Raw genomic sequence first — 21,513 nt, 5'->3', positions numbered from 1 at the left:
TACTACACGGGGAGGAAAAAGAATTGTGTCAAAATGAAGGCCTAAACCAGGGGTGTCAAACTCATTTGGGTCGAGGGCAAACCGTCAGAACCGTCTGGACAGCTCCTCGCAGCCTGTCATTTCACGATTTTACCCACATCGGTCCAATCACGCACCGAGAGGCGGAAGCCGTCACCACACTCTACCAAAAGATGGCGTGTGCGGCGAGTGAAACGATTATTATTTTTATTATTGACCTTTATTTAACCAGGATAGTCCCACTGAGATTAAGAATCTCTTTTTCAGGGGAGTCCTGGCCCCAGAGGGGCGATGTTTTCTTCTGATCTTTTGCCTGTTTTAAATCATTTGAAAAAAAAAAAATATTCCCAAAAACCGGAGCAAGAAACAGCATTGGAAGCGTTCCTCGTGAATAAGGACTTTTTTGGAAAGGCTTCCTGCCGCTTGTTGCTGCTCTGATTGGTTGATGCCGTCTGTCAATCACGCCCACCGGGAAATCATTGAGATCATGCCGCTCCCAGACTATATGTCTTGGAAATATCTAGGAAAAAGCATGAAGTTTGGCAGGACAGGCAAACAAATAATAGAGAAAAAGTTCCCAATAAATGAATAATAAAAAGCTGTGATTTGGTCAAAACCTCAACTTAACTGTATCTTCACTAATACACTTGTACACTTACACTTGTATTGCACTTTACAAGCCTGTGTCACAAGTTCTCATATCCTGAGCTCTCTCTTATGTCAGTGCCCTCTGCTGGACACGTGTGGAACTCTTTCCTTTCTTTTTTACATTTAAGGCCCCCTAGTGGCTAGAATGAGCATTCTGGTTATTCTTTAAAAAAATCATAACTCCGCACAGGAATGGGCTAGAGACTTTTTTTTTTTTTACATACTCTGGAATTGATGCTCTACAGGGCAGGGGCCGGATTAAATCATCTTGTCGTATGTTTGACACCCCTGGCCGAAACGATCATTAACCTATTAATCCCCGCCTTAACCGACCGATTTTTCTCCAGTTCAGCTTCACCCAAATCTGGGAGTTCACGGCCAGAACAGTAGTTGAAATTGCAAAGCTTTTTGATCTAAAATGTCCCGTTGTGTCTGATTTACTTTTAAACAGAGGTGGGGAGAGTCGCCAGAATATTCACTTAACACATTAAATGAAAACAATCCAGACCGTTTCCACGATATTTGTAGCACCACAGTGTATTCTATGTTAGAGCTATGGACTCATGCTGTGGCTCGTTTGAAAGGTGAGACAGAGCTACCAGTACTAGTAAAAAGTAGTGGCCCAAATAACTACTCAAGTTTTCTCCAAGTACTTTTTTACTCTTACTTGAGTACTGTGAGTAACTGTGAGCGTGAAAGTTTGATTTATGTTTTAGTCGTGACATAAATGATGAGAAACAAAACATGAAATAATGTGAAAATTGTAATCCCTTCAAAGAAAACCCCATAGAAACAAATAAAAAGAAATCATTACAAAGAATTAAGTTACAAAACACAAAATTCATCTACTTCACGTCAAAATGAAGATGGTCATTTAAAAATGTTCTCCCAGTGGCACGAGATACTATTGTTTTACTCAACAGATGCCCTGGTACTTCATAAAGGAAGTAAAGCAAACTGTAGTGGCTTTTACAGACACTTTTGGACAGATAAACAGATATTTCAGGCCCATATCTGCTCTTTTAATAGTATCTAACGCTTTCACGCATGATTGACTTCAAGGCTTTATTCTCTACGCCTAAATCAATTCAATATTTTTTATTATCTGAAGAAATTACACCATTTTAAGATGAAAAAAGGGTGCGATTAGACCAATTAGTTACACATTGTATGAAAAAAGGCTCATTTCCTGATGCCGTCTCACCGGTTTTGGTGGATTTGTCCGTTTCCTTCTTGTCTTCACTGATCTTTCGTCTCAGGTCAGAAATCTCTCCCTGCAGCTCAGAGTTGATCAACCTAAAACAAGTCAAACACAGATGAAAACACTGTTACATTTCCTTTTCCTTAAGCAGCAGGACTGACCTCAGGGCCTGGAACTCCTTCATGAGGCCCGAGTCCGTCTTTGCTCCGGAGGGAAGAGTCCGCAGCAGCTCCACCTGGAAACACCGGACGGTAACACTAAATACATCATCATAAATTCCACATTATATAGGTCTAGGTATAGGGCTGATTGATTTTTTTTTTTTAAGAAATCACCAGAATGCTCTCTCCAGCCACTAGGGGGCTGCTGAAATAAAAATAAAAGGAAAGAATTCCACGCGTGTCCAGCAGAGGGCACTGACACAATGAGAGATCAGGAAACAAAAGACACATCGGCTACAGTCCTGTCAGGCTCATTATTTCTCATATATTGAAGAAAATGGACCCCGGCGAAACACCCCCCATGTATGTTTGGCCCCCAGGGAAATATACTTGGAGATCCACTTCCCAGAAACTCCGTTTGAAGGAAGCACAGAGGAGCTTTCAGTGCGATGGTAGAAGTTAATGAGTATAAGAAGTTGAAGAAGCTAAATAACAATGCTCACACATGCACTTGATATGGCTAAATAATTACAGAAAATAATAGTCCTACTAAATACCAGTATAGACACAGACGGCATCTTGTCATAGGAGGGGGCGTGGCTTCGCCGAGGGGGAAAATAGAATCTTTAGTGAAACACAATTTTTCACTCTTTTTTGCCATTTTCTGGTGGAATATCAACTTATTTATCACATACAAATAAAGTCCAGTGTAAATCAGGCCCATATGGATATTTTCTAGAAGATTGTTCAGTAAAAGTGAAAAAACGGCAGTTGTAGCTAGCGCTAGCTAACCGTTAGCATTAGCCTGATGCTAACATGTAGCATCAAGTTAGCATTCTCCGTTATTCATGTATTTATGGGCTGTTCAACCACTTTGCTCCTCCCCATGTCTTTGTATCTATATTTAGTAGAAACTATTTTTATATTTCAGCATTTGTTACAGTAGTTTTTGAATAATTAGAGAAAATTTTCAAAATTGTTTTCCCTTTAACTGTTTTTAAAAACGACCATATATGGCCGATTCCGGGGTGCCGTCTGTATCTATCAGATATTCAAAATACACAATTTAGTGTAATGTACAATAGGATAAAGTTGCAGAATAACTTTGAGTTATTGTTGGTGCGGCTCCGACTCAATTCAGGCTTCTTATGAAAATTAATTGCCCACCCCTGGAGTAGACATTTGGGGTGAGCCCATTAGTCCAATGCCCCATTATTAGGTTTAGGCAAGAGTCCACTACCCTTAAGGTTAGGGCCAATGGTTGTATATGGCTCTCTAATGGCACCTCTGCTCAATGGTACATTTACATTCAGACTAATGAGACGTCTAAATAATGCCTGGCAACTAAACATTATTCATTCACTCCACACTCTGTGGTAGTAAGCTGCTATTGGGGCTGAAATTCTTTCCTTTTTTTTTAATTCAAGTTGCCTCCTAGTGGTGGGAATGAGCATAATGATTATTTCCTTAAAAAATTCTATGCTCTACTAGTCAGGGGCCGGATTGAATCATCTCACGGGCCGGATTTGGCCTAATTTACGTCTCGTTATCGACACTTTATTCAGGGAGTTTTTAGATTTGGGTAATGCCTGGATACCTGGATAATGACCTGGAGAAATTTGCTTGTGTCAGTGGTGTTGGGATTTCTTGGAGAATCAAAATGGAAAAATTTAATTAACCTAATCATTCTTTTAGGTAAGAAATTTATTTTCAAAGTAAAAAACAAGGCTGCCTTAAATATATTAAGTTTTCTACAATATATGGAGTATTATTACAAAGTTGAGGGATGTACAGTAATATCTGCAAAAGAAAAAAGCCTTCATGAAAAACGGTGGTCCAGATTGATGGAGTGGATATCTAGGAGAGATAGGTGATCTTGTTATTTTTATTTTTTGTATAAAATTCAAATCATTCCATTAGAAATGCATCTGATGATTTTTCTGTTTTGTCTGTTTGTACCGTAACTACTACTTAGTCACTGGTAGTTATAAGTTTCCCCCTTTCCCCGGTTTAATATATTTCAAAATGAGTCTTCCTTTTTTTTTTTTTTCATTTTATTTCATTTTATTCATTTTTTCCCTCCCTGTAATATGTATGTATTTAATCATAATTTTAGTTTGCATTGTTTAGTTATATTTATTATTATCTACTTTTAAACATTTGCCTTCTATATTTCCTTGATTAAGTTAAAAGACCATGTACATTTCATAGAATGTGGTGTGCATGCATGTGTATGTGTGTGTCTGTTTTGTGTGTGTTTTTGTTTTTGTTTTTTTTGCTTTGTCGATGTCAATTGTCCTGTCCTGTCATAATAAAAAAAAACAACAAAAAAAACAATGTGCTTGTGTTTTAAGTTTAACTGTGTTTGTAAAAGCCCATTTAAGATGCATACATCAGTGTTATGTTATAGTTTGTCTATGTTTTGTATCTGTCCCTATCAAGTAAACCAAATAAACTAAATAAACTAATTTTTTTTTTTTACAGGGGGCACTGTTTACAAGGGTGTTTAAGCTTGACCTTGCATACAGAATAGTTTGTTGTCTGTATGTGCAAACTGAATCATATTTCAGTTTGTTAAAATATCAATATCTTACTCAAGAACCTAATCATGTGCAAAAGTTAAGTTTTCCAGTTTCTCGTCTCAGACCTGGTCCTCCAGTTTCCTCATGCGTCTGTGCGTCGTCTCCTCGCGTTCGCTCGACTCCTTCAGCTTCTGTTTGAGTTCAGACAAACCGGACGACTTCTCCGAGAGCTCCTTCTCCAGCTCCTGCATCTTGTTCTCGAACATCCTGCAACAAACGGACGAGAAGAAACAAAGGGAGTCAAAATGATGGTCAAGAGATAAGTGTAAATCTCTGGAGTTGAGGGCTTTTGGTTTTGTCTCCCGAGCTTTAAGTCCTGGTTCTAGTTCCGTCCTGGTTCTGCACCTGTTGAGGACCGAGGACTTGCTCTTGCCCTGGTCGCCCTGGGCCAAAGTGCGGTTCAGAGCGGATCTCAGCTTGGCTTTGGTTTCCTCCAGCTCGGACTCCAGTTTCTCCACGGTGAGCTCCAGACTCTTGTGCGAGGTCTTCAGGCGCTCCGCTGCCTCCGCCTCCTGCAACAGCACGACAAATACTCGAGTTTCAGAAACAAGGGATTCCTTTACAGAAAACGTTTGTCCATCATCACTCACAAAAAGTTTAATCAGGCAAAAAAAGAAATACATTTACATTAATACATTTACATGGGAAACTCCAAGCCAATTTTCTGCACATAAAGTAACACTTACAGACCAAATTTTCCAGTCTTGTATTTAACGTTGAAATACAAGACTGGAAATTAAGCTTAGAGCACTAACAAACAATATGTGTATTTTTTCAACAGTATTTAGAATGAAATAAGTTATATCTGTTATATCTATCTTAAATTAAACCTTTTGTCACCAATAAAATTGTTAATTTTATACATAAAGGCTTATTTTTATATGAAAACATTACATTTAAACACATTGCGATACATTTGTTCATTCATTTATGTCAGCAAATGTTTCAAATCGATATTTCTATATGTGATTTTTTTATCCCTCTGCTCACCTTAACACATAAACGGAAAAATGTTTTTAAAAAAAAATAAAAAATATTACGAAATTAGACACTCTAATGCACCTTATGTGTGTTTTTTGTAGCTCTGTGACGAACAGGAGTGAATTAAATGACGGTCAAAAACTTGTGAAGAGTCAGGATCTGGACATTTTATATGTATTATTGCGTTGCTTTTTCTTTTTCTTTTCACGTGGAGGCGTAGTGAACAGCTGTAAAGCCGACACTTCTCTCTCGCTCTCTTGCTTCCCATGGAAAGATCGAAACAGTTGATATTTTTACGTTTCTCTGAGTTTTTCAATGGTCAAAATCGGTCCATGGACGACTGAGAAACATCCTGTTAAAGTCTTCAATCTGAGAATCAGGCTGTTTAAACGTTAGTGTCCGTCCAGAGAGGAGAGAGGAGTTAATCAGAAAGGAGAGAGTTGCATAAAACCCCAATTATCTCAGAATCTAGAAAAAAAAAATCTGTCATTTTGATGAAAACTAGCCTCTGCTTAGCTTAGATTTCTCAGGAACCGAGGCACGTAGAATTAAACTGATTCCACCTTCAAAGAGCTTAGAGTCTCACCTTTCAAACGAGCCATAGCATGTGTCCATAGCTATAACATAGAATACACTGTGGTGCTACAAATATCATGAAAAACGGTCTGGATTGTTGCCACTCTACAGCTAAATCCCCAAAACAGCGCAGCCTCAATGAGTTAAATGACATTTCAGTATCACGTAAAACAGCAATGCATTGTTAGTTATTATCTTGTATCTAGTTCATATATAGTTACCCTCTTGATCTCTCTGCGCAGTCGCTCGTTCTCCACGACGATCTTCTCCAGGCCTTTTGTTTTCGCCTCCAGTTTGGACGCGAGCTGAGCCTCACTGTCCACCTTCAGCTTCTCGTAGTTCTCCTGCAAACAGCGCCACACAGAGCTCACAACAAAAAATAATTTCAACCATTTAAAGGAAATCTTTATGCCTCAAAAAGTGATGTGGCCTGAGTGTAAAGAAATGCCACATCCCATTTGGTAAATAAAGATGGAGAGAGTGGACATCCTTGCCTCGTCCCCCTGTTTAGTGTAAAACGTTGTGAAGTTTGTCCATTGGTTTTGACTGTGGCTGATTGTTTTCTGTATAAGACCTTGATAGAGTTAATAGAAGACTACCTAAATCTTTTTCTTTTGTTATAGCTTTCTCTTTTCCGTGACCTATTTCAACATTTATTCATGCGGTGAAATGTCTCTGTACCTTGAGTTTCTGGCACTGTTTCTCCAGGCTCCGGATCTGGCTGTGGTCGGCTGAAGCTGAAGCTGAAGCCGAGGTTTTCTTCAGAGTCTCGTTTTCTCGCTGGACTCGCTCCACTACTTTCTTCATCAAACCGATCGTCTTCTCCAGCTCCGGCACCGTCTTACCGCTCGAGCCCGACTGAAGGGAAACAACCATATTAAATCTGATGGTTTATGTGAGCAGCAGCGAGATTTAATGCTTTTTAATGTCCCAAAACTACAAGGCAACAAATCAAAGCATGTATTATTTCTTTAGATTTAAAACCACAATAATTTAACACAGAAATGGATGTTACGATATTGTACATCCAATTACACACATTTTTTTCACTTAAACTTCACTGTAAATACTAATTAAGTTAAGTTAAGTTAGCCTGTTAGCTTCTTCTGTGTGTGTACTGTGCCTCCGAGCAGCTTTAAACAGAGATAAGAATGTTTTCTTGAGACTCACTCCTCGAACGTGGGCCAGTTTCTTCTCCACTTCAGCCTTGTCCTTTTTCAGAGCGTTCACCATCTCCTTCAGATCTGCCACTTGGTCCTGGGAAAACCAACAACAACTCCGACATATAAGCTTGTTTTGTTGGCGGAGGCTGGTTTTCTTTGTCATCAAACACCGAGGAGCCGAACTTCCCACTTATACCTCAAAATAAAGGACCACTTTCCACAAATACCAGTGCTGAACATCATATATCTATGCTTTTCATGACACTTTTTTGACGATTGTAAAAATATTGTAGATGAACATTTTTAAAAACGTTTTTCACATAATTATGTTAATCCACTTCTGTTCTGCACAAAACTACCAAAGTAAAAAAAAAAACATCTAAATATTCAACTTTCATATAGCAAAAAAATAACAAAAAAATAGCTCACATTGTTATTTTGGGGTTATTAGCCATTTTGTGATCTATTTTTTGTGTGAATTTTTTTATATTGGCCATGAAATAGTAAAATATTTTGATATTTTTTTAAACTTTGGTAAGCTTTGTGCAGAACTGAAGTGGATTAACATAATTATGTAAAAAAAAGTTTAAAAAAATATCAATCTACAATATTTTACGGCAGTGTTTCTTAACGGAGGACAAGGGTTAAGGGCCAGAAGTTTTATGCCTGAGGGCCGGATTTGGGCCTGATGTTGATGTTGCCTAACCCTGTGGTAGACAATGAACAACAACTTTGACAAAATGACAGTTTCAAAAATAGATAGATAAAAAAATAGAATCATCTCAACACAATTTGATTTAAAATATTGATTTAAAACTTAATAAACCAAAGTGATTCGCCCAATGACTATATTTTTAATGCCACAAAACGTGCATTGTTATTTCTTAAGATTTGATCAAGCAGAAGAATCAGGGGAAATGTTTATATTCTAAAGCAAATTGGACACAAAGGGAAGCTTTCTGACATTTCAGAAAACTACTGTGATTTAGACCATTGTTTTCAGATTATTGATGAACTTGGGCAGTAAAAATAGTTGAACAATGTCATTGAAATTTAGATTTAATGCCAGTATCAATCACATTTCTGCTTTTTAATTACATTTTTAATTGTAGGTCAATTCTTTTCATGATTTTTTTTAATGCCCCACGGACAACAAGCAATAGTAACATACAGAAACTGATTAGCCTTCATTATACCATGGTCTGGGTGAATACTCGATTCTGATTGGCTGGTGGGTGCTAACAAGCGTGCATTATTTTGGTATAACCGCACACGTAGTCCGGTAGTTATATCACTGGGATATCACTCCGCTGTGGGCATCGCCATAGCAACGCATGACACAGCTGAATCAGATAAACACGTTTTAGTGACTGACAGGAACATATGAGATGGATTTTGTTTAATTTCAACGTTTTTGGCCAAAACAAAATGTTTGATAAATGGGAAGTAGAGGAGAGTGAGCAGCTAGGTTAGCTACTGTTAATAAAATATGAGCTTTACATTTCTATTGAAAACGGTTAAGGCTATTCATGATTTTCAGGCTTACATAAAATGATCCCAGCATTTAAGCATATTTGTCTGGATTAGTAAAGTCAATCATGAAAGTTTCAGTTGGGGCCCAGGTGTGAGCGACTCCACCGCAGCTGTTTCCATAAACAGTTGAGCTGGTTGAGCTAGCTAGCTAGCTTCAGGTTAAACAGCGTCAAAGTGAAATAACTCCTGCCCACGAGTGCCGCATATCGGTGTTTACTTCCACGGAAAAGTTCCGCGTTAGTCCTGTTGTGTTGTGATTCTGGCGATGCAGCGTGTGATGTTGTGTCGTTGAGCCTGACGGAGATCCTCGTAATAGCTGCGGAGAATGACTCGCTCTGAGACGAGCCTTCAGTGACCGGCTAATAATCCACATAAAATAGTCCCGGTGGTCTGGCATATTTAGTGAGTTTAGTAAATGAAACAAATACTTATTATAAATGTTACGTTTGTGGGACCATGGTATAAGCGGATTAAACAACTCGGAGCCGTGCATTCGACGGTTATAATGCACTCCGCGTCGTGCATTATAACCGTCGAATGCACGGCTCCTCGTTGTTTAATCCTTACTTGTGCCACTTTAGGATTAGGATTAACAATTATTTACATCCAAATCTCAAAGTGCATTGACAGCCTATATGCCAGTGTGATACCTCATTTGAAAGCCAAGATCTTCTAGTTTCTAACCCCTTGATCGGGGTTAGAAAGTAAGTAAGTAAGTAAGTTAGAAAAGATTAAACTCTCATCTTCTGTAACTCTTTATAAGACCTGGCCTCCTCACCGCCCTTTGAAGAAGTGTGTAAATGTTGTGTTAAAGGTTGCCGGTTTAGTTTCTTCCGTACTTTGAGGCGCGGCAGGTCTTTGCTGCTCTGCTCCAGTTGAAGCCTCATCTCCAGATTTTCCGAAGCCAGTTTGAGGTTTTCCTTGTGGACGTCCTGGTCTCTCTGGGAGGGGGTCCCCGTGCCACGGCCAGACGTCTGAAAACGCAGATTTCAAAATTACAAAGACATGCAGGCAAAGATAGTAATTACAAGCATTACATTTAGGAAGGAAGGAAGGAAAGGAAACAAAGAACAGGTGTTACAGTCTGTCACAGGTGTTTGAACTTGCCAGGGGACGGGACGGTTGAGGTTTGGTGGTGTCACGGTCCACTAAAGCCGGCAGCAGCGGGACAAAAGGGAGGGATGCATCACGAGGCCCTAAAGGAAGCCGCGGTTTCTACATCTGTACCTTCTTATGCTTAACCCCTCGTCTGCCGTGGAGCCTCCTCTCCTCATTTCTCTCCGTCTCCACATCTGCTTTCGCCGTCTCTTCCGATCCGCCTTCTCCTCCTCCTCGGTCGGCCATTTTGTCTTCTCCCTCCTCTTTTCTTTCCCCGTCTCCCTCCAACGTCCTGCCTATTCCCAACTGCTCTTCTTTCAACTCGTCTCCTCTCTCAATCACCTCTTTCCCGTCAGCTTCTTCGCCAGGTTTCTCCTCCAAAGCGTCTTCACTTTCATCACCATTAGTTTGTTCTTTTTCCAAGTCATCTCCCGCTTCCAAACCATCTTTCTCAGCACTTTCTGGTTCCAATTCCACTTCTTTATCACAAATTTCCCCCTCCTTTGGCTCGCCGTTCTCATCAACAGCCTCAATTTGTGGGCTACTCCCGTTTCTACTGACTTCAACCTCCAGACTCGATCGTTCTTGGTCGATTTCTGCTCCAGTTTCCTCTTCTAGCGCCCCCGCCCGCTCATTGGAAGTCTGGAGGTTTTCTCTGACCTTCTCTGGTTCATCAGCGACGTCAAAAGTGTCGGAGCAGATTTTGCGGAGAGTTTTGGAAGAGGGATGTGTCTGGTTTGTGTCGTTTACGTGTAGAAAGATGGAAATGAAAAAGGAGCAAGACAGGACAGAGAAGAAATCAGATATTGGTAATTTCCTTTTTGGTTTTCTACGTCAACATCTCTCTCAATGACAATCACAGAAGAATAATGAAGAAAATAGAGTGTTGGACTGTACTTTGACGACATATGGAGTTATAAAACCAAGCATGGCCATAATTTTCAAAGAAATTCAGATTTAGTGCCAGTTGGAATCACATTTTATGCTTTACAATGATTTTAAGGAGCATCATTTTGGCACAATTCAGTTAAAGGCTTTGCTTTTACTGCCCTGTTAAAACCAAACTCCCTGATCCACGCAGACCAAGAAACCCGAGGTAGAAGCTTTAAAACTGAGACTGGGACTTGAGCGTCACTGTAAATCACTTTTTGTGTGTGCTCACTCTCACTGGAAACAATACAAATACATTTTTTTGATGCAAGGAACTAGGGCCCGACCGATATGGATTATTGGGGTCCGATAACGTCATGAAGGCCGATAGCCGATAAATGGGACCATATTTCAGTCCCATTCCTCTCTCCGCTTGCTCTGAGAACACTTGCTATGAGTTCCCTCCACAGAAACACCACTAGTATGAAAATTAGCGCAGCGAACAGAGCTCCAGCCTGTTGTGTGTGCTATACTGATTTAGCTACGTTTGATAAATCGTTTTGTTTAGTTTTGGCGCTTTGCTCAACTCAGCTGCCAACTAGCTTACCATTGTGTCTAAAAACAAGATGGCCGACACATTCAGATCGAATAGTTTACATCCAGTCTATGGTTAAATGATGCTCCCTTGGCCGCAAGTCTGGTCCAGAGCTGACTTGCTGCCAAGGGGCCTTTTTAGGCACTTCGTCTTGCTCCCGAAAGTACTGGGACACCCAACGCCCTAAAGCTAGAGTTTAAAAATGTTAAAATGTATTAAAGTATTTTCCTCCTCCAGACCTGTTCACCACAACTGCCTCTGAAATCCTGCCACTCCAGAAGGTGTTAATTCGGATTCGAAGTGCCGTCCTGCACAAACTTAATATAGAATCTTCCAGAGGTGAGAAGATTGATAAGACCAGAGGTGGCAGTAGTGAGCATAAAAATGACCAACTTGCATCCAGTCCCTTTAAACATTTATTATTATAGTAAAGGTTTCAATAATAGAAATATATAGAAATATATCTACACCAACTAGTGATGCACCCATCAGATCCGATTCTACCCTCCCTGCCCCATAACGTTGTTTCTATTTTTAAAACCCAAGCAGCGCCGGCAACCATTAAAAATTCTGCATTACAAATATGATTCTGTACAAAAATGTGCTTGAAATGAACGAGACTGGAAGCGCAGGAATCAGAGATAACGCGAACTCGCGCACAGACGCACATGTTGTGGAAAAATGAAAACAAAAAAAAAGACATTGAGCGTTTTCTGGATCGCAAGCTGAAAAACGTTGCTTATTTTAGGAAAATCCGATGCCTATTTATGTCAAAAACCTTCTGAGATGATAGAATGAGTCGTGGATGAATACAATGAACGCGGGTACGGCGGCAATGATCCTGTGTGTGATGCTTCTAAATGTGTCAGTATTGAACTGTGACAGCAGGGGGCGCTGTATGAGGCGCAGAGGGCTGACTAATTCAGGACATTCATGTTTAGTAGGTTTTTTAGAGGGAGCTTGTTTGAAAGACAAACATCAGTAGATTCCAAAACAAAAAATGATAAGTCTCTGTCTCTTATAAACATAAAACATATTTTTAATATATATTTATATTTGAACAAATTTGTGACTTATCAGCCTTTTTATCGATCGATATTGGCCGATAGCAAAGTATGACATGCTCAGTAAAGCGTCTCACCGAGGGCCTGGACACGGCGTCGTGGAGCTGCGTCTCTAAACTCTGGACTCTTTGCTCCAGAAAGGTGTTCCTCTGAGTCAGACCCTCCATCGCCTCGTCCCGCGGCAACGCCTGCTGCTCCCTGCGACGAAACAAAACGATTACAACCACATTAAAGCTACATCTTTGCTTCGACACAGCCGTTTCCCTTCTTCAAAGTTCACATGAGGATTTGAGGAAGCTGAAGTCTCCAATCCCAATCTCCAAGAACAACAACTGCATGGGCCAATTCTCATCACTTCAAACGGAGAAAACTAGAATCTCTGTCACTATTAATTACCTGATACAAAATACAAATGCTTTATCCAAACATTGCAGGCGTCAGAGTGAGATTAAATGTAAGAGAGAGAAAGACCATGCGTTTTTTTCTGATATAGTAGATAGTAGGCCTGAAGGCTACTGTGCCGGTTGTTTACTTTCTGTGTGTTTCCAGGCTTTGTTGTTGTTTCTATATTTAACTTGTATGTTTTATTTTTCATGCAATTAAGCTCCGAGCTCCATATACTGTACTTCGATGCATACTTCAAGCAGCAGCGAGTTGTGAATTTGACTGAAATCATCCTTAGTTTTAACCATTCTCTCATAAACGTGGGCCTTTCACACCCTTGTTCACCCCCTCGTATTTATATCAAAAAACGGCTATAAAGATAAACATTGATACGAGCGTACGGCGAACATGCAGGCTGCGGGACACATGTTGTTTGTTACTAGCGATGAGAAGAGGTAGATCAGCCAATATATAGCAATAATTATGACTTATTATGAGGTAGTTGTAGTAGTCGTAGTAGTAGTAGTAGTTACTTGATGCTGCTGATCTGTCCCTCCAGCTCTCTGGTCCTCTCTCTGATCTATAAATCATGTGAAGTAGTAGTAGTAGTAGTAGTAGTAGTAGTTGTAGTTACTTGATGCTGCTGATCTGTCCCTCCAGCTCTCTGGTCCTCTCTCTCAGCTCCTGAAGCTCGGTCTCTCTCTCCTCCGTCCGAACGCCAAGCACATGGTCCACGGTGACGCCCCGAGACTTCAGCTTCTTCAGCAGAGACGCCTTCTCCTGCTCCAACCTACAACACAGTCCCAGTCAGGCTCTCTCTCATCGTTCAGACCACGCTCCTGTGTCGTGTCGGTGACCATACCTGGAGTAGAGATCCCTGAGTGTGGTCAGCTGTTTCGACAGGGACTCGTTTTCCCGTTCTTTGTCTTTTAGCGACGCTTTGACCTTTTCCAGCTTCGTCTGCCACTTCTTCCCCTCCTCCCACCGGATCACCTCCTCTTTGGCCTGGGACGCACAGACCGGGTGTCACAGAATTACCTTCACTGTCAAATCATAACCGGGAAATGTCCAAACCTTCCCGCTGTCGTCTCTCGCTGGTTTAGTTTCTCTCCTGTCCAAATCGGACTCCAGTTTCCTGATCTTCTTCTGCAGATTCTCTACGGTTTGGCCTTTGCTTTCGGCTTCAGGCTGATTCTAGAGAGAGACAAAAGATGGAAGAGACGCTTTAGCTACAGCAAGTGTTTTTTTAAAACACTAATTTATATGCAATGATGGGCTTATGAAATAGCAATTAAAGCAGTACTAAGTAACTCTTGCCCCTAGAGGCCATAAGCGCAACTGCAGGTGTCGAAGCAAGTTGTGATTTTTTAACGTATTAATTGTCTTGGAGTGTAAATACTACGCTGACAGGAAAGGCGAAGGGAGAAAGGGATATTGTGCATCCAATTATACAATGGAAATAATTTTTTTTTCACTCAAACTTGGTTGTAAATACTGTTTTGAAGTGACGTTAGCCTGCAGTTAGCTTTGCCCGTTAGCCTGTTAGCTTCTTCTTCGTGATTCTATCAGTGTGTATTGGTGGTTCCGGTCCGGTGGCAGTCAAGTTGCAAACATGGTTTTCTGGCCAGAGACACCAGGGGGAGATGAAAGACCCTCCAATCATCCCATAAACACTTGTATCACCCCCACAGGAACTACGGAAAGGATTTATCATGGTAAACACGTTACTTAGTACTGCTTTAATGTACATTGGGCATGGTGTGTTTAAGAGTGTGAGACACTTAACTAGCCTTAATTACAATCTGGTAGTGACAGGATTTCTGATTCCTTTTAATGCTGATATTTTCAGAAGCCAGAAATGTCATATTGTCTGAGATCTAATTTGCACAGGTTTTGCATTTAGATTAAATTACATTTGTTTACAGCAGGATTCATTATAACCTTTAAAGGAATAGGCCGCCGTTTCTACATACTGAGATTTGTTCTTGCCTTAGCCTCGTTTGGAGGTGAAGAGAAGGAGAGGCTAAATGCTAACGCCGTCTGTGCTGTGTTTACGTGACTGAGGACACGCGTGAAAACCAGACAGGTACACATGAACTCCTCTAAGCTCAGGTAAGAACATATCTCAGGATGTAAAAACGGTGGCCTATTCCTTTAAAGCTACCCACAGCTATACTCCTGGAAAGTATTTTTTGTCAGTAGTGAACCCTGCTTGTGTTTACATGGTGACGGGGCAGGTGAGGGTGAGGGGTGTGCTGTGAGGGGGGAGGTGCAACACTCGATTTCTTCTGCGGGACTAAGTCAACTTGCTGTATCGAAGGTGTTGCAGTCGGAGTAGGTTAGGGCAGCTTTAAAGATTAAAGATAAAACTTTGTTGATCTCTTTGTGTCTCAATAGCTGAAGTGGCTACAGCTGGCTTACCACAGCCTTTTTTGTGGATGAAACTTCACAGTTCCTGCTCTGCTAAAGCTTAATGCTGCTAAAGCTGTTTAATGGAAACTTTAGCTACACATGACATCAAGCACGGACTGTTTCTCTGATAATATTCCTAATCCGTCCATCCTCGCCGTGAACAAAGCGAACAGAAACATGTCTCTGTACCTGCAGTGCGTTGCTGAGGCGTTTGACCTGCTGTCTGAGCTCACGGACTTCCTGCTCTCGCTCCTCTCGCTCCTTCTCCAGTCGCCGCTGAGCTTTCTGGTTCCTCTGCACTTCCTGGTTCAGGTTGTCCACCTCCTCCTTCAGGCTGGTCTCCCGGCTCCTCCAAGACTTGGTGCTGTCCTTCATCAGCTGCAGCTCCTCGGTCAGATCCTGGACCTGCGACTGAGGCCACAGGACGGGGAGAGTTCTGTCATATCGCTTCTTTGTCAAAACTGGAGAAAATGTGAAACATGCACTTGATCGGCTCTGTAGAAGGCGTTTTACCTTGAGATCCTTGGTCTGTCTGTCCACCAGCAGCTGCACGTTCAGACTCTGCTCTTTGTGGTTGGCCGCAGAGATCACCTGCTGTTCGGCGGTGGAAGTCAGCTCCGCTCTCAGCTGCAGCAGCGCCTTACTCAGCCCCTGCAGGACAAACGGGGTAATGACACTGGCCTCAGCACGTTTTATAAGTCAGGACTGAGCTGTACCTTGAGCTGCTTGTCCTTGTGCATGATCTGACCCTTCAGTCGCTCCACCAGGTTCTTCATGGTGTTACTGGGAGACCGGACGTTGGCCTCTTTCTGAACCTGGAGCTCGGTCCGGACTTGGACCAGGTCGATCTCCATCTGCGTCACATGACTCCTCTGCTCCTCCATCTCATTGGTGAGGGCCTTCACCTGAGCAGCGTAGTGCTCCTCCAGCCTCGGGTCGCAAACGAACAAAAACGAGACAAGAGAAAGGTCAGAACACGGTGCAGAAACAAGAGGGAGCGATTTATCTTATCTTATAACGTTAGTTAAATTCAGCAACGCAACCTCTCAGACCATTCAAAGAAACTCTGTCTTTCCCCTAAGCCAGTGTTTCCCAACCTTTGTTGTCGTTGCCCTTGAACACCCCATTATTTAGAGAGTGGTACACAAAACATCTGTTGTAAAGGCAAATTGTTATGCACAATGTTACACATTTCGGAAGTGTTAGAGGATAACATTAAATTGCTCTTTATCAGACTGGGTCAGGCTGTACAGTCGTACTGTCTCTGTCATAGCCTTGACTGTGGAGCTCAAACTCCCAGCCACTGAATGTTTGCTTGTGTATCAGTCTGACGCTCTGAGAGGATATTTATTCCTTTTCTGTGGAAGCAGACAGACTTGAATGGCAGGACTAGCGCAATGTCTCGAGTTCATGTCTCCAGGCCCCGCACCGATGGTAAATAAAATTCTCCTGTGTAAGACATCCAGACTGCTGCCTGTTTTTCATCTATCCTCTCCAACACCATTGCTAATTCTCTAACAGGAAGAAAGATAGACATACACCGCCTCCTCGTCGTCCAGTTATTTCTGATAATGGACACCCGTCGTGCATTATCCCTTACTTAGTTCAATCTGTGTCCACACCAGATGTCGCACCATCAGCCACGTAACAACGATCAGCTGTTCAAAGAACTTATTCAAATGACAACGGGCATCGGCCTGTCAATGCGCCGACACGCGCCACGTAACACGTGCACACTCCCCTTATGATCGGGGGAGTGTGCACGTGTTGCGTGGTGCTCCTCTCCCTCACGGTTAAATACAGTGAGGCTGATATACAAAGAGAGGAGAAATGCACTTTAATCGGCTCTGACTTTAACATTTGTTGTTATAGTCTGTTTACTTAATTATTTATTGTTTAAACTCCTAAGTCCATTGTAGTCATTGTATATAAGATATCACGATTTTACTATTTAATTGTTTTTTGTTTATTTTTCTCACATTTCCTGCCTATTAGCTCACCCTGAGTATTTCTAAAAGCTGAATGTAACAAGTAAATTTCTCCATTGTGAGATCAATAAAGGCTAATCTTATCTTATCATAAAGAGGAAAGTTTCACTGCAGTAGGAAGGGAAAGAGAGACCTTGATGATTTAAAGTTGATCCATTTTGCCTCGTCAGAGCAGTAATCCAAACGTCATTCTTTCTTTGCGCAAAAAAGAGGCGTCAGAGGAGATTAGTTCGGCCTGAGGTTCACACATTCACACACCTGCTCTGAACCTCAGAGCGGCTCAGGCTCCGGGACCCCCTGTTGCAGCCGCACTCAGAGCGGCTGTTTAGACCGTCGTGAAGTGCTGTAGTTGGATTCACACTGACCTAAAAGTGGCGCTCTCGGGTCGAAAGCCCCTTTAGGTCGACCGAACTAAAGCCTATGTGAACTCGCCCTTAGTCTTTAGTTGCTTTTTCGTCACCTTCTCATCGCTTTTTGTTCCGTTTTTGTCACAGTCTCATCTTTGCCAAACTGTAGAAAATGTGGTCGGTTCAGGTGGAGGTCAAGAGGTTAGACCCATACAAAATTTGCTTTGCTAACATCGCGTTCCCCCGGTAAAAGCTTGAGCACCCCTGATAAGGAAACACTGTCCTAAGCCTTGCAGTCATTTCAGCTACAACCGCCCCCTACAGCAGCAGAATCCTCACCCTCCTCAGCCACTCCTCCTCTCCCTCACTCTTGTGCCTGGTCATGGCAGTGAAAGTTACCTGGATTTCTCCTCGCCGTGCCTCTGCGCCCGAGCGTCCGCCTCCGCCTTGGCTCTGTCCAGCTCCGCAGACGTGAGTCGCAGTTTCTCCGTGAGCGAGGACAGACTGAGCTCCTGCTCCGCCACGGTCTGCTCCAGCTCCGCCAAACGCTCCAGGTGTTTGGAGCTCGGCACCTTCAACGACGGCTTCTTCGTCAACTCCTGAGGGCGAGACATGGACGGTTACGAAGCTTCTGATGGATGTAAGTATTCGTGGAAGCTCTTTGAGGCAGCTGCTGTGAAACTGGGATGTTTGTGAATCGTACCATCGCGGTGAGTTTGAACTGGTCCAGAGAGTTGTCCGTCTGTGAGTCCAGTTTCTCGTGAAGAGCCCGGAGCTCGCCCTGATGCCTCTTTATCATCTCCTCCTGCTCCTGTGGATGAACAAGACAGGTTCATCTGTACGGAGCAGCTCTCAGTCTCATTCAGAAATGTGACTGCAGTGTTTGTGAGTAACTGGAAGATAACAAGCCTCAAACCGCCCATTTTCAAATAAGTATAATTTTGTATTTCATTGAATTATCACACTGGTTATGTCTGCACTGACCGTGAATTGGATTTCTTTCTACTATTCAGTTTAAAAGTAGACTAAATATTCCAATTAGATTCATAAGGTCTTGCTATTTTTTGTACTTATAGCCAGACTTTAGTGTTCTTAGTGTTCTTAGGGTCGAGGGGCGCACCAACTTTCCCACACCTGGGACACAGTTCTGAAGAAGTCGGACTGCAGGTGGCGCTGTCAGGCTGATACTACAAGCAGGAAGACAGTGTCAAAAACTGTATAAATCAGCTGACCAGATGCGTCACAGCAACACCCTCTGAGGAAGGCCACAGTTCTGGACGAAACCGTCAGGTACAAAACACTAAGGTCTGGCTATGAGAACAAAAAATAACATTAGATTATGTTGTTGTAGAAGAGGCTTGGGTTGGACGGGGTGGAAGAAACTTTCAATGGGAATTTTGGCTTGAACATTTTGGAAATGTTGATGAAAAACAATGAAAAACTGTCAAAATGCCTAAAAAGACTTTTCTTTTTTTTCATTTTCTGTTCAAGGCTGCCTTGAAAAAGAGCTTGTTCACCTCAACAGGGCTATCCTTGAAATGATCAAATTAAAAACAGAAAAAAAACTCATCCACGTTCACTAAGCTTTAGCAAGTTTACAGACAGACAACGAAGACTATAATGATAATATCATTTCATTTACACACTATTACATTTACACACGGGCTAAAAAATAGCTCTTTAGGGACGAAAACATCCCTGAGACGTTTAAGAGTTTACGTTGACGAGACGAAAATGTGAGAAAGTAGTTCTTGCTTTGGCTGCTCACATGCTGCAGGCTGCGCCCCCCTCTCCCGCCCACACTCCACTCTGCACTTGACTGACAGCAATGTCAGAGGGACTCTATCTTTTCTCAGGAAAATTTTATATAAAAGAACAGGCCCCTTCTGGAACCACCACCTTAACGTGGTGGAGAGTTTGAGCCCGAATGATCCTGGAGCTCTGTTGTCAGGGGCTTCGTGCCCCTGGTAGTGTCTCGCAGGGCAAACAGGTCCAAGGTGACGGGTCAGACAAGGAGCGGTTCAGAAGAACCTTATGAGAGACCAACAGGCCCGAGAACCATGAGGCCGTCCTTCTGTGGACCCAACACCTGCAGGAGGAGCCATAAGGGGCTGGTGCAATGTGATTTGGGCAGCTCCACCAGCTGCCCCCACGACCCGGAGACGGACAAGTGGAAGAAAATGGATGGATGGAGGAACAGGCGTACCTGTCTGGTTTTTGTGGGTGCCCTCAGTCATGCACAAAGACCAGACAGGTACGCATCAACTCGTCTAAGTTCAGCCTCTTCAAACTTCATCCACATTTCCTTATTTTCAATACTTATCAAAATTAATTTGTTGAAATACTAATACTTAATTACTTTTTTTTAACTGACTAAAACTATCAAATTTAGAAATGACTAAAATGTGACTAAAACTAAAAGCATTTTCGTTTAGAAGCCTGAGACTAAAACTAAGAGCGCTGCCAAAAGCAACACTGTTTGGATGTTAGTTTGTATTCACTACTTGTGCAAGACCATAATGGATTGCACCTTGGGGTGAGGGTCGCTAATGTGAATAGATGAAAATCTGTACCTTTTCATCTATTGATTTTGAAAAGTCAACCGGGGAAAAAGCTCTCGTTAACCTGGTGTGAAGAGCTTTGTAGTTCCGGATTACGTTTTCGATTGTTGCAGTAATTACGAGCACAGCAGAAGTTGTTTTTCATCATTGTTTGGCTGTAGCTTCACTCGCACTCAAAGGCCTCCAGCTCGTAGCTACTCCCCAAGGCGCAAAGCATTCTGGGTCATGTACAAGTAGAGAATATGATCTGCTGGAAGAGGTCTCTTCAGTGGAGAAGGAATAAATGCAATCCAGATTGTTTCACTGAACCTTGGATCCCACTAGTTTTTATTAGTCAATAAAATATCTGGATCTTCAACCAGTACTTTTTACTGTTTATCCTATGAGATGATACACGTGTTGAGGCTGCACCTGTCGCGCCTGCCCCAGCTGCTTCTGGTACTTCTTGATGACCTCCTCCTTCTTGTCCAGCCGGCCCTGCAGGTCCCTGAGGGTCTGCTGGGCCAGCTTCAGTCCGGACCGCTCCTGCTCCCTGCTCTGGTCCTGGCTCAGATCCGCCAGGAGCCGCTCTCTGTTGGCGGAGGCCGGGAGCCGCAGGCGCAGCTCGTTGATCACTCGGTCCCTGGAGATGACGTTCTGCTCAGACCTCCAGAGCGCAGACTCCTTCTCCTTCAGCTTCTGTGGTTTAGAACAGAGAGAACAGATAAATGACTACATGTATAATGCATAATTGCTTGTATTTTTGTAGTATATTATATCTGTCTATGGGGGACAGGAGCTTTTCAAATGGCATGAATGTAAAATGATTGAAGATATTTTTGTAAAAAGGAAATTGAACTCGGATTTCTCTCAGAGGGGCAGAGATTTCCTTCTAGGTTTTGCTTTCAGAAAGGTTGTGTGTTCCTGCTGTGGCTAAAGAGAGAAACTGCACCTCATCCAGACTCTTGCAGGTGGCCTGAAGGTCCTTGATGGTTTTTAAGTTTTCTCTGATCTTCTCCACAGAAAACTCCAGCTGATGAGCCAGAGGCAGCGAGGGGTCCGGGAGAGAGTCACCGCTGTCTTCCATCTGAAATTTAACCATAAGAAAAATACAGTTAATGAGTAAGTTACAAGTTATACTTCATTAATCTCTGTAGAGAAATGTGTTCTCTGCATTTGACCCATCCTCAATGTCGACCTGTAGGAGCGGTGAGCTGCCAGCGTAGGCCTGCTCTCAGGAACCCACCACCGTGATGTGGAGCCAGGCTGGTGCTCAGAAATACCTGGCTGGTGGATTAACCTATTGCACATGTACACACGCAGAAAGGCCCCGTCCTGTTGGGAATCGAACC

The 21,513-nt window shown here is 42.4% G+C and overlaps 1 protein-coding gene across 1 annotated transcript in view; it reads right to left on the bottom strand.

Moving 5' to 3' along the window:
- The window catches only part of cep290 (centrosomal protein 290), an 87,615-nt gene that overhangs the window by 361 nt on the left and 65,741 nt on the right, over nucleotides 1-21,513 (bottom strand). The window contains exons 33-51 of the mRNA XM_079560397.1: nucleotides 21,114-21,248; nucleotides 20,594-20,860; nucleotides 18,325-18,432; nucleotides 18,021-18,220; nucleotides 16,003-16,216; nucleotides 15,800-15,937; nucleotides 15,476-15,697; nucleotides 13,949-14,068; nucleotides 13,737-13,879; nucleotides 13,509-13,664; nucleotides 12,568-12,688; nucleotides 9,703-9,837; nucleotides 7,338-7,424; nucleotides 6,849-7,025; nucleotides 6,389-6,511; nucleotides 4,956-5,122; nucleotides 4,676-4,817; nucleotides 2,029-2,102; nucleotides 1,871-1,962 (exon numbers count right to left, since the gene is read on the bottom strand). Coding sequence (XP_079416523.1) covers nucleotides 1,871-1,962; nucleotides 2,029-2,102; nucleotides 4,676-4,817; nucleotides 4,956-5,122; nucleotides 6,389-6,511; nucleotides 6,849-7,025; nucleotides 7,338-7,424; nucleotides 9,703-9,837; nucleotides 12,568-12,688; nucleotides 13,509-13,664; nucleotides 13,737-13,879; nucleotides 13,949-14,068; nucleotides 15,476-15,697; nucleotides 15,800-15,937; nucleotides 16,003-16,216; nucleotides 18,021-18,220; nucleotides 18,325-18,432; nucleotides 20,594-20,860; nucleotides 21,114-21,248 — 2,821 coding nt within the window. The remainder of the gene's footprint in view (nucleotides 1-1,870; nucleotides 1,963-2,028; nucleotides 2,103-4,675; nucleotides 4,818-4,955; nucleotides 5,123-6,388; nucleotides 6,512-6,848; nucleotides 7,026-7,337; nucleotides 7,425-9,702; nucleotides 9,838-12,567; nucleotides 12,689-13,508; nucleotides 13,665-13,736; nucleotides 13,880-13,948; nucleotides 14,069-15,475; nucleotides 15,698-15,799; nucleotides 15,938-16,002; nucleotides 16,217-18,020; nucleotides 18,221-18,324; nucleotides 18,433-20,593; nucleotides 20,861-21,113; nucleotides 21,249-21,513) is intronic.

Source organism: Gobius niger (genome assembly GCF_951799975.1).
Source record: "Gobius niger genome assembly, chromosome: 7".
Lineage (NCBI taxonomy): Eukaryota > Metazoa > Chordata > Actinopteri > Gobiiformes > Gobiidae > Gobius > Gobius niger.
This window is presented reverse-complemented; position numbering and strand designations above follow the sequence as displayed.